Source organism: Tachypleus tridentatus, chromosome 9 (assembly GCF_004210375.1).
Source record: "Tachypleus tridentatus isolate NWPU-2018 chromosome 9, ASM421037v1, whole genome shotgun sequence".
Taxonomy (NCBI): domain Eukaryota; kingdom Metazoa; phylum Arthropoda; class Merostomata; order Xiphosura; family Limulidae; genus Tachypleus; species Tachypleus tridentatus.
This window is the reverse complement of record NC_134833.1, coordinates 133,793,289-133,805,765: the sequence shown is the minus strand read 5'-3', so window position 1 is coordinate 133,805,765 and position 12,477 is coordinate 133,793,289. Positions and strand designations below refer to the sequence as shown.

Sequence of the window (12,477 nt, the reverse complement as noted above, 5' to 3'; positions counted from 1 at the left end):
TGTATAATCAAGAACAGGTTTTTCACTGGAATGTGGGCCAAATTAACAGTAAATATACGTGCATATATCCATTTATAAACCAGGTAAAATACAGCTTAGTCCATCATTGAGTGCCCCTAGTACTTACAATTTTATATTTTGCCTTATATACATTAGTTTGATAGACTGTTAGATTGCATTTAGGTTTTACTTTTTAGTTAATTATATACTATTTGTGTTTTAAAATTCATAAAAGAAAGGTTTAATGATTTTTAAAAAAATATGTATTCTACACTTTGCCTCAATGAACAAGCATTGATGAAGTTAGCAAGACAACCACCATTTTATCAGGACTAAACCATCTCTGGCAATATTGTGGTTATATCCTCCACAGACACTTGATGATGGGTGCCAGCATAAATTATCAAAAATAACAAAAGCAAATGGTAAATAAAAGAATAAACAAACCATAAGTGAAAATGTAAAGACTTGAAATTAGGCATGTGACCCAATGAAGATATTTTAACAATTTTTCAAAGAGATAAAATGTATGTATTTCCATTTCTTAATTTTTAACATCTCAGTGCACTATATATTAATAATTATAGCTAGAGTTAGTGATGTTGTAGAAAAAATAGAAAATAAAATATAAATATTTATTCCAAAGATCTTTTTGTATTTATTTAGGGGTAGAGATTATGAAAGTGAAATGTGGAAACTATGGGATCACATACGGTGCTTTAATGTTGAACATAAAGATCACCTTGAAAGTGAACTATTTAGATACTAAGTACAATAAAACAAATTAAATATCAGATTTTTGGTAGAAATAATAGAAAAATTCAAATTAAATACTTTATTTTTCTCAAACTAGATACTTTCATAAAAGTTCTGGGCAAAGTTTTAAATGCCTTCATCCACTGGTTTTCTTATTAGAAAGATATTTAATGAGAATTACATCACATACTCATGTCTGGTGCATCCAGTGGTTTCCAATCTTTTGTGGCCCCTCACACCTCTCCCCCAAAAGGTGTGCATTAAACATTTCCTCTTAGCAACATTTAAGGGGAAATGGACCTCAACTTAGGAAATAATAAATTTATTTAAATACACAAATTTTCCTTCAGATGTGTTCTACTTTCAGAAGACTTCTTACAAGAATTTGAAATTTGCATTAATTTTTACCCTTAGTTAGGGTTATATACCACAGTTGTTATTCAAAGGAGTTTATATTTTCATAGGCATGTTTCTGTTTCATTGCTTCCCTGGAGTGTGCTTCACACCCAATAGGATAAATGGTCTATAGCTTTGTACAAGATTACAATGAAAATACTTGGTGATGATGTAGATAATCTAGGGTTATGGAATAGTGAGCTATAACTTCTGTTTGACTTAATAGTGTTATAGATACTTTTATACTTTCCAACCCTCTGTTTAAACAGTCAGACCAGTCAAACTAGTTACAAAGCTAACCAGTAACAATAAGAGCTAAGCATACTTTAATATTTGTAAATGAGAAATATTTTGTTTTTCTTTGTGTATGTGTGTTTCCATGTTTCAGTCTTCATCCCTTTGCTGTCCATATTTTATTCATCCTCTAAAAAACATTTCCTAAATCTATTATTTATTGCAAACCCTGATACAGTTACGGCAGAAAGTGTTCGTACCCCTGCATCATGAGTAGTTTTTCCTCATAACTTAAAACGTATCATGATTAGGATAATGAACGTAGAGTATATTATAAATATTATGCTAACACAGATCTACATAAATTTTTATGTAAATTGAACGACAAATAAACTGTTTATAAACAAATAACCAAACATAGGAGGGGCAGAAAGTGTTTGTGCATCTACTTTAATGGTCAGTTGTGTAACCTTTCAGGTGAATTACTTGGTGCAATCTCTCCTCATAACCCTCCATGATCATTTGACAGTACTCAACTGGTATTTTCTTCCATTCTTCTTTACAGAAGGCCTCCAACTCTTCCAAGTTTTAAGGATGACGTTAATAAACACTGGTCTTCAACTCATGCCAGACGTTTTCAATTGGGTTGAAATCGGGTAACTGCGATGGCCACTCCAGAACACTTGTATAGTTCCTCTGCAACCAGGATTGCACATATTTTGATGTGTGCTTGGAGTCATTGTCGTGCTGGAAGATCCAACGACGCCCAAGCCACAAGGTCCGAGCATCATTCTTGATATAAGTGCCTGTTATATCAACATACTCTTCTTTTTTCATGATTCCATTGACACGGTGAAAGCTGTCTACACCAGTAGAGCTGAAGGAACCCCATAGCATGATCAAACCACCTCCGTGTTTAACTCTAGGGAAGGTGTTCTTTGGAAGATTTCATTTCCCCTTCTTATGGAAAATATGGCAAACATCATTGTGGCCAAAAAGCTCGATTTTAGTCTGACCAAAGAATACTATTTCAATAGGTAAAGAGTTTATCTACATGCTTTCTTGCATACCTCAATCATCCTTCTAAATGAACAGGCTTTAAATATGGTGTTCTACGAGGACAGCAATCTTTGAACCCAGTAGAGCATAACATGTTTGTAACTATAGAGGTGATTACTTTTATTTTACAATAATTCGATTTTTTAAATCACTGGACAGTTGTTTCCTGTTTGCCATGATGACCAAGCAGATAATGACGGAGACGGTGCTAAGTTGCCGGAAGTACATTTTTTGCTGGCTAAATTCCAATAATTATGAACCCAGTGTCAAGTTCTAGAATGGTATAATGTAGTTTATTCACCAAACTAAACAAAATATTTATGGGAATATCAGTTTTTTCACATGTTCTGAAATGTATGAACACTTTCTGCTCCTCCTATTTTTGGTTATTTGTTTATAAACAGTTTGTCTTTTAATTTACATAAAAATTTATGTAGATGTGTGTAAGTATAATATTTATAATATTTTATACTTCTATTAGCCTAATCATGATACTTTTTAAGTTGTGAGCAAAAAACCACTTGGGACGCAGAGGTCGAACACTTTCTGTCATAACTGTACTTGCCTGTTTGACATCAGTGAACCTGAATGCTGTATGCATGCTTATTTATTATAAACTATTAAAGATATAAAACTAGGTTTGTTGGTATAATTGAGTGTAAGTTTGAAAACAGTGAAGCTTTATAATATAAAGCTGTGCTTTCATTTAAAATTATGTTTCCTTTTTTCTTTTACATGATAAAAATTAAACATAGAAATAAAATATAAACATACCTCAGGCAGCTACTTGTTACAACAAAATGCAGTTGCTTTTTTTCTGTGACATCTTTATGTTTACCTATAAATTAAAGTTTTATGTTTACAAAAACATGGGATGACCCAGTTACAGTAACTGAATGAAAACAAAACATTCTATACAAATACAAAATAGTCTTAGTATCACAATTAAAATAAAAGCAATACAGTTGATACACTTAGCACTATACTTGTTTGAAAATAAAGGATTATAAAGTTAACTCTTAAAAGTTACCAACAAGGAAGTGTTACATATCAGTATTGTAATCAATTTCATTACATAAGGTTACCATTTTATTACTTGGAAAGTTTGTTTTATTTTGCTTGTTTTTGAATCTCATGCAAAGCTACATGAGGGCTATCTGCACTAGCCATTATTAATTTAACAGTGTAAGACCAGACGGGAGGCAGATAGTCATCACCACCCACTGCCAACTCTTGGTCCACCCCAATGAATAGTGAAATTGACAGTAACATTATAAAGCCACCACGGCTGAAATGGCAAGTATGTTTGGTGTGATGAGAATTGGAAGTCGCGACCCTCATTCGAGCATCTTAACCAACTGGCCTTGCTGGGCCCTTGGAAAGTTTAAGAATTTTTTAGAAAACTGTAAAAGCTCATACTCTTTGTAGAAGTTCTATAGATATAAAATACAGAACATTGTCAGTAACGTACATCTGTTTGATATATTTGCCAATAAATGGAAAATGAAATATATATATATATATATGAAAGTCATTTCTTGGAGTTCTTTGTTATAATCTCATATTTTGGCAATGTTTCATAAAATTATTATTATTATTATGCATAAAGTATTTCTTTCATAATTTGGATTATATGAATGTTTAGCTGGCTGTAAATATGAAACATGCTCTTATTAATATACAAAAAAGAAAAAAAAACTATAAGTTATCTGAAAAACATATCCATTAAAAATGCATTAATCACAATCCAAAGGACCTAACAAAACAAGTTTTGACTAACATAGAGTGGTACATGGACACACAAAAATATGAACGTACACTAGCATCTCACCAAAAAATAATTTAATTTTCAACTATGAATATTCAAGTTTAACAAAATAACTTACATTCACAAATATCTTTCTTACCAATCCAATGATGTTTAACCCTTTCAGAACAGGCAGATGTTTTTTGCAGCATCTCATAACCATGGTGGTATACATGCTACAACTCTGAAAGAAGTTATTGCATCTTTTTTTTTTTTAAAATTCAGTTTATGCTGAATTCCAAATTTCTTGGGGGAGGATGAATAATTTAAAGATGAGAGAAGACACAGATAACAAATATTACAGTTCTCATACTAAGGAAGATTTAGCTGTTGTTTAACATTCCCTTCTGAAATTAAGAACTTAAAAAAAAAACAGAATTACTATTACAATTGGATTTATTAAATATGTTTTGGTGCCATATTTATTTATACATACTGATGATACAGTAGTTTAATCAAACTTTGAATGTAATTCTATGAAAAGTTGTGACATGCATACTAACATCTACCTGATATGAAATGATTAACAGAAGTTGTTCTTCTTGAAACTTTTTTCTTCTCTGAGTTGCAACTTTTAAAAGTTTTGTTTTACAACAAGAAGACTATAACAGAACTTCATATATTTTCATACACAAAAAATATTTAATTTTTACATTTTGGAAAAGTGTTTTTAAAGAAATTTAAATAATTGTTATAGTGCATCATTGATGTTTTAAAGTGTTTTTTTTATTCTTCCAATTATTTTACAATAAAGACTTAACTCTTCATACCTGCACTTAAAATACTTGAAACCATTTCTTCAAGGTTTTTAATTCCATTTTTTCCCTCAGAATTCACAAGAAGGTTATCCAGTATTACAATGCAGTGGAAGTTATTTAATCTTGTGACCAAAAAATCATTAAGTTTACCTGAAACAGAGAACACAAGTTATCTAATCTTTAAAAAGAAGCATTCTCAAACTAAACTATGTAAATGAAATCAACTTTATTAACTGTAAAGCTGTTACTATAGTTTCTAATTATTATCCCAACCTTTGAAATATACTCCAAGGCAGGCTTCATTATGCCTAGAAGAACAATTTACTATTGTTGATATCTGTCACTTTTCTGATGTCTGTTCAAATATATGTTTGTGATGACTACTGACATTGTAAGAAGTGATGGCACACATAATCATGATTTATTCACAAATACTCTGTACTTCTTTTTTTATTATCATTATTATATAGTTCAAAAATATTCTATAACTATAAAGAACATATTGGCAACTAGTCTGGTGACATATCAAATAACATACAAATTAGTACACTCAACTCACAAATCAACAACTATAATTTATTATTTTTTAAATTAAAGAACAGAAACAAAGAAAAATATCATATTCTACCCTCAGTAGTGAAAAAAAAAGACATACAAAGTTCTGTTTTTTTCCAAATAAAAATAGAAAATATTTACTTCTCTTCAGACATAACAAGATGCCAAATTTTACATTTTACCAAACTAGATAATACATGTAACAGTTTATGAAAAAACCAAAATTATTTCATCAAAATTCTTTTACTCCAAAGCATCCAGAGAGTTTATTTTTTACAAATAATTTTTATATGTTCAACTATACTTGATCTTGAACTATGAATTTGATCTTCAAACTTTATATAAATTTTATCAAGGTGTGTCAAATAACACACCTGAAAATTATCTTAACAGTAAGTGAAGCAAATTATGGTTTAATATATGCACACCATTTTCTTGTCTATTTGTTTGTAATACCACATACTTCTAGTATGTTTGTTACTCAGAGTTGACTTCATTAAATTATACGTTATTTTTTAGTTCTAATCTATGTAGTTAGCTGATTTCAGATCAAAAGTTAATAACAATACATTTGTTGTTGTTTTTTGTCTGAAATACACATGCACAGATATAAGATAGACATGCCTGTCTGTTTTATTCATGTTTGGAAATGATTAATCAATAAGTATATAGAGTTGTGGAAAGAGTTTGTCTTTATCTGGTATGAAACTAATGACAATACAGGCAGGTAAAGTACCTAAACTCTTGTAAACACTTTCACAGACAAGATAAAATATATTGTTCTTAATATATAATTTGCCATGTTCACACAAAAGCAGCTTCTACATTAAAAGTGTCATAGAGATTTTGTTCTAATTCCTCAAGGTTAACACCAAGACAAATCAATGAACTACTATAAATGACACTTAATATAACACAGTATTAAAAAACAAAATAATAAATTTTACTTTAGAATTATCTCACTAAACAGTACTCACATGCATGTTTATGAAATAACCCTCAGAAAACTGTGTAAAACAAGTGAAGATGACTTTCCTTAAAAGGTAAGTTACATAGTAACAACTTACCAAGTTTTTTGAAAGCTGAATCACTTCTCTCTGTTCCAAAATCATGGAATATTAATGAAACATCTTCTCCAAGGTTTTGCAACTTATGAGCCCAGTAATAAGCTAATCTTAAAGCAAGATAAGTTTTTCCACTGTAAGAAGGGCCTGACAAGATAATACCACAGGAACTTTCAAGCTGTATAAAGTAAGTTAATCAAACTATTAAAAGGAACATTTCCCACTTCAATAACAGCTTAGTAGAATAATCACAAAAACCTCCATACTACAGAAACTCATTAAGGTAAAAAATTTACCTAGATGAAAGCAAACAAATTTAAATTTAATTTTGATACTGTTGCAGTTTAATTAACATAAGTAACAATCTTAAGCTATATTTATAGTCTCAGTAGAATATAAAGAACAAAAATCTCAAAATGTTTCTAAAATTTACCAAGCAAACCATTCTTTAATTATTGTGAACCAAGCTCTTAATATTTTACTAAATTTACTGGATATTCAAGAAAATAAAAACATTTTATAAAAAAGACAGTCTTCAAAGAGCTCACCAAATTGACAATGAAGTTTAATGCTTGTACAGGAAGTAATGTGTCTCCCACTAAGTCTGCAAGACTACCTTCAGTTTCGTCTGCCAAAATGCAATACATTTACAAACTGCTATATATCCAACAAATATTATGATTTAGAAAGACAAAAATATGTATTTTAACATCTATTCATACAGTTTAAGAAACATCTATACAAACTTGGAAAAGAATGAATCTCCAACATTAAACAAGTGATGTAGTGCAAACCATACACAATAGAAAGGTAAACTGAATGTAGTAGCTTGTAAAACCAACAATGTATCATTTCTAATTTGGATAACATATGTGGTATCAAAAAAGGACAGTTTGTCACTAATTAATAAGAAAATACTTGAATTTTACACACTATTGTAAATTTCTTAGATCTCTTATTATATATGCCCTTAACTTTTGTTTAAAATGTATGTAGGTTTATGATATCGTTTAAGTATTATGTACTTCAGCATAAAAGATTGTGAATCACTGATTTAGGACACATGGTAACAGTCCAAGCATTATGATAAAAGTCTTTTGGTTTGTTAACCCTTTTGCAATGTACTCAGTATAATATACACAAGTTAAGAATTTATACTACAATTTTTGATGAAATAAGTGTATCATCACAAAATTTGGTAGACTTTTAATAAAGATTAAAAGTATTTTTACTTAAGATTTACATGTGACAATTTTGAGTGTTTCATTATTAGTCCAAGAGTAAAGTGATTTTCATGTTATAATTAAAAACTATTCTTCAACCTAAAAAATGTCAAATAGTATCTGCATCATCTTTAAAACCTAAATACATTTAAAATGTTTGTTTTCAGTAAGACTTTATATTTTTTCTGTTATTTTATAGAACCTAACTACGTAGGGACTGTAAATTTGACTGGCCTTGTAACCATCATAAAATATTAGGAAATAAATAAAAATTATGCTTTTTTCACTCTAGTATGACTAACACAAATGTTTAGTCTAAATAGCTTAAATCGTAAAACATTATACATTTATATATACTTATTTTTATTACATTGACCTTAAAGTTGTGCCTTGCTAATACCATTCAACTTGCACTGATGCAGCACATATGCACACACTTCACTGTATCCAATTACATAAAGCTGACCTTTAGCCTTTAAAAAGTGACCTGTCTTGGCTGTGCTTTAGTGGACTAGTATTTGGTAAAATACAGTTACATCTTCATTATTATACATCATATGTGTATATAGATTATTACTATTTACAAACAAGTTCTTAAACTCATTTATCTTAAAACACAGAACACCAAATAAACAAGTGTAGCAAACAATTATACCCTCTCATTATAATAACCTTTGTATTCATTTGCTGCAAGTTGTTAAGTCCTTCCAAATTTTGCACATGGATGATGTGAAACAAATTTTTTTTTTTAGGTTTTATATGTAAATTAGAAGTAACCAAAAAATCATAAGCAATTATAATGATATACAGAATTCCACAATAACTTATCAAGCTTAGTAACCAAGCTGTATTTTTTTTAATATGTAAACTTGAGTATACTAAAGACACATCCTTGAAATATTGGCTTGAAAGAATGAGATGGCTTCAAAGCACTTTTAAATGACTAAGAAAGTAACTATAGGACATTGTGAACTTTTGATTGGTTATTCTCACACCATATATTACAAGTGTACTTAAGGGACCATTTCAAAAATAGAAATAGGTGAGCAGGGCCATTGTGTTTGATTCAGAACATAAGCAATATCTCAGCAAAATAAAAAATATATGAAGTTCCACTTTTATATCCAAGCTTGATAATATTAGTAATTTGAGTTCCTAACTTGTATAAAACTACACACTTAGTATTTTGAAACCACAAACGTCTAATTTGAAACAATGCTGCATTCAACATACCAAGTGACTCACAAAAATCGATATTTAGGTATGTTCTTTTAATATTTACTTTGAAATTAAGAAATTAGCTAATAAATAACAATAAATTTGAATTATAATCTACAATTTGATAGAAACTTACCAACATAAATTCATAAAATAGTAGTTCAATAAAATTCTGAATGCAAGTCAACAAACATGATGACAGCACTTGAATGTCATGATAGGATTAAGAGAAATCAAATTTACACTAATTCTCTATAAAAACACGGCACAGCTGTAATTAATTTATAAAACTAAACAATTCTGCTAAACACAATCTAATTATTAATTTTGATCCACTATATAAATAATACTTTCAATCATTCACAGTGGTGAAAACAGCAGCAATATAAACAAGTTGTGACAAGCAAAAGTAAAACAATTTTTCCAGTTATGTTAATTTCATAAAAAAAAATCAAACTAAAATCTTACTGTGTAGAAAAAAATATAACTTGGTTTCAAACTGTAACTCAAATGTATCTTGAATTTTATTTCAATAGTCATAATATTAGCATAAAGATTTCACTTTTAGAATACTACTGAATGGACATTTTAAAAGTTTCAATTACATTAAAACTATATTCATAAAAAAAAATCTGTACAATTAACAGAAATGTTTTATTTCTAAAGATCAAAAAATGTTTAACATATTTGTAACATTCATTTACCATCTACATCATTCATCATATTTTAAGTAGGCTAAATACTTTGTTATATTATTTAATAACAAAAACAATATATACCTTTCAGATAAACAACAACATTTTTAGTGGCAAATAAATTCACAAGCTGACACGGAGTTATACAGATTTCATGGAGTTCTTTCTTCCAATAAATGGGGCCTAAAGAGTATAATAAAAGAATTTGTTTTTAGTCTTTTACAACATTGTTTGTCTCACTAGTTACTTTAAATTTCAATCTCCAAATGTTTGAAAAACAATATATTATTTCAAATTCAATCACAAATGTGTAAACATTCTGATTGCTATTTTCATTTTGAAAGAGTCTAAATAAAACTATTTAACACTATTTCATTGCTAATTAATGTTAAAATTATAGTATCATACTCTTATCCTGTGAATATTTCCAGGAATAAGGAAAGATTTAGGTACTGAAATTATTACTTATTTAACATAGTAACAAATACTTAAAACAAATTAGAATTTTCTGATACATGAAATGAAAATAATCAGCTGTTAGCTCAGCAAAACATAAGAATTTGATTGAATTAGGTGACAGGACAAGTTATAAAAACCTAGCAATTCTACTTTATTTCACACATAACACAGGCCTGTGATGGTTTTATTGTCTTGAAATGTTTACATGTTCTATAGTAATTCCTGTATGATAAATTCAAAAAATACTTATTTTTTCTTTCACTTACAGATTTTTCACAATACATCAGAATACAATACGTAAAAGAAAGATCACCATAAGTAGTTTTGAGACTAAAAGACGTAGATTCCACAAAAAAAAAGATGAACGAAGATGCATTTTTAGTTCAACATCATTGTTCTTCCCTTTTCTTTAGTTTATTTGTATTTTTGTTAACCAACATAATAATAAAAAATGTTCACTGTGGTAAACAAAATAATTTCATCATGAGTTGTTTTTTTTTCTTCATGATTTGCGAAAACATTCTCACGTTATAGAAAAAAAATTAAAATTATTTTCAAGCTACGCACAGTTAAATAATGGAAAAATCCATTAATAAAACCAAAACAACTGTTACAAAGAGTAAATTTGCAGGCCTGCTACAAATGGTTATTAAAAACATTCAGGTAATTTATGAGAAAATGTAATAACTCATGTAATAAACTTCTTATTAATGAAACAACTGAATTGATCCACTTTATGATTATAGTGAAAGACAATAAATTAAACTAATATTAAGTATAACTATCTAGAATACATTATTGGTATGTTCTTTCTAATAAAAACCTAAAATTATATTTACAGTATGTAGTAGATTATTTATCATTATACTACGTACCACAACAGACATTTTCACCACCAATCTCCACAGTACAAGTATCTAATACATAAAGAGTAATAGTGATATAAGAATATCAAATACTTATACCAATAGCTATGCCTTGAATGGCCTCCCAAGACAACCCAAGTGCAGCCACTTTTACTTTACTGCTTTGTCTATTAGATCCACTAATATTCAAAGTCAGAGGTTTGCATAAAGAACTCCAGTACTGATTAATCAAAACACTAAGCTGTTGTTCCAAAGTATTCCAGGTTGTCGAAGGATTAACCACAACTGTACCCACAAGGTTGCTTTTCCAAGTCCAATGGAAACCAATAGGATGGAGTTGAACTCTGTCCAAATGTTTTATTGATAATACAACATCACAGGTTTTGTGGTGCTGTATATCTAGAAAACAACACCCCACATTTATTTCTCATTAAACCACCATTAGTTTGAATGTGAAATATTTGTTTATTTAATTCATTTTATATTTTAATAAGAATTACATACAATAAGTATTCATATTAAACATAAATTATATAAAAAAGAAAAAGTGAACATACTGTTGTGTTTCCATAGTTAAACACTTCATAATAAGTTCAACATAAATGAAATATTATGCATTTTAATGAGTTAAATTATCAGCAAAGCAGTTTCAAAGCCAACATACGAGGGCTGTTCAAAAAATACGCGGACTGACGTCATAAAACAAAATGTACTTTATTTAGAAGTTACAGGTCTGGGACCCCTTCAAAGTACTCTCCTCCCCAACGCACACATTTATCCCAACGATGTTTCCACTTGTTCAAACAGTCCTGGTACGCTTCTTTTGTAATGTCCTCCAGCTCCTTCGTCGCATTTGCCTTAATCTCGGGAATCGTCTCAAATCTTCTTCCTTTCAAGGGTCTTTTGAGTTTGGGGAACAAGAAAAAATTGCAAGGAGCAAGGTCAGGTGAGTAGGGGGGGTGAAGAAGAACAGTGATCGAGTGTTTGGCCAAAAAACGCACGAGTTCTGAGGCACAAATTTCGCAGCAACGCGGTGCATCTTCAATTTGTCGGTCAAAATCTCGTAACAAGATCCAACTGATATCTCACACTCTTCAGCAAGTTCCCTGACAGTCAGACGTCAATTTGCCCGCACCAGGGTGTTGATTTTGTCGACGTGTGGGTCGTCAGTTGACGTGGAAGGACGTCCAGGACGCTCATCATCTTCAATGGACTGTCGACCATCCTTAAAACGTTCATGCCACTTGAAACATGCCGTACGCTTCATAGCAACATCACCGTAAGCCGTGTTAAGCATAGCAAAAGTTTCAGTCGCAGATTTTCCAAGTTTAACACAAAATTTCACAGCAAGTCATTGCTCCATCAGGTCATTCATTCTGAAATCCGC

The 12,477-nt window shown here is 29.8% G+C and overlaps 1 protein-coding gene across 2 annotated transcripts in view; it reads right to left on the bottom strand.

The window, feature by feature from the left end:
• Positions 1 to 12,477, bottom strand: part of LOC143226422 (uncharacterized) — a 125,934-nt gene that overhangs the window by 16,979 nt on the left and 96,478 nt on the right. For both annotated transcript variants that reach the window (XM_076457360.1, XM_076457361.1), the window contains exons 12-17: positions 11,190 to 11,489; positions 9,850 to 9,948; positions 7,178 to 7,257; positions 6,633 to 6,807; positions 5,023 to 5,160; positions 3,220 to 3,283 (exon numbers count right to left, since the gene is read on the bottom strand). In XM_076457360.1, coding sequence (XP_076313475.1) covers positions 3,220 to 3,283; positions 5,023 to 5,160; positions 6,633 to 6,807; positions 7,178 to 7,257; positions 9,850 to 9,948; positions 11,190 to 11,489 — 856 coding nt within the window. The remainder of the gene's footprint in view (positions 1 to 3,219; positions 3,284 to 5,022; positions 5,161 to 6,632; positions 6,808 to 7,177; positions 7,258 to 9,849; positions 9,949 to 11,189; positions 11,490 to 12,477) is intronic.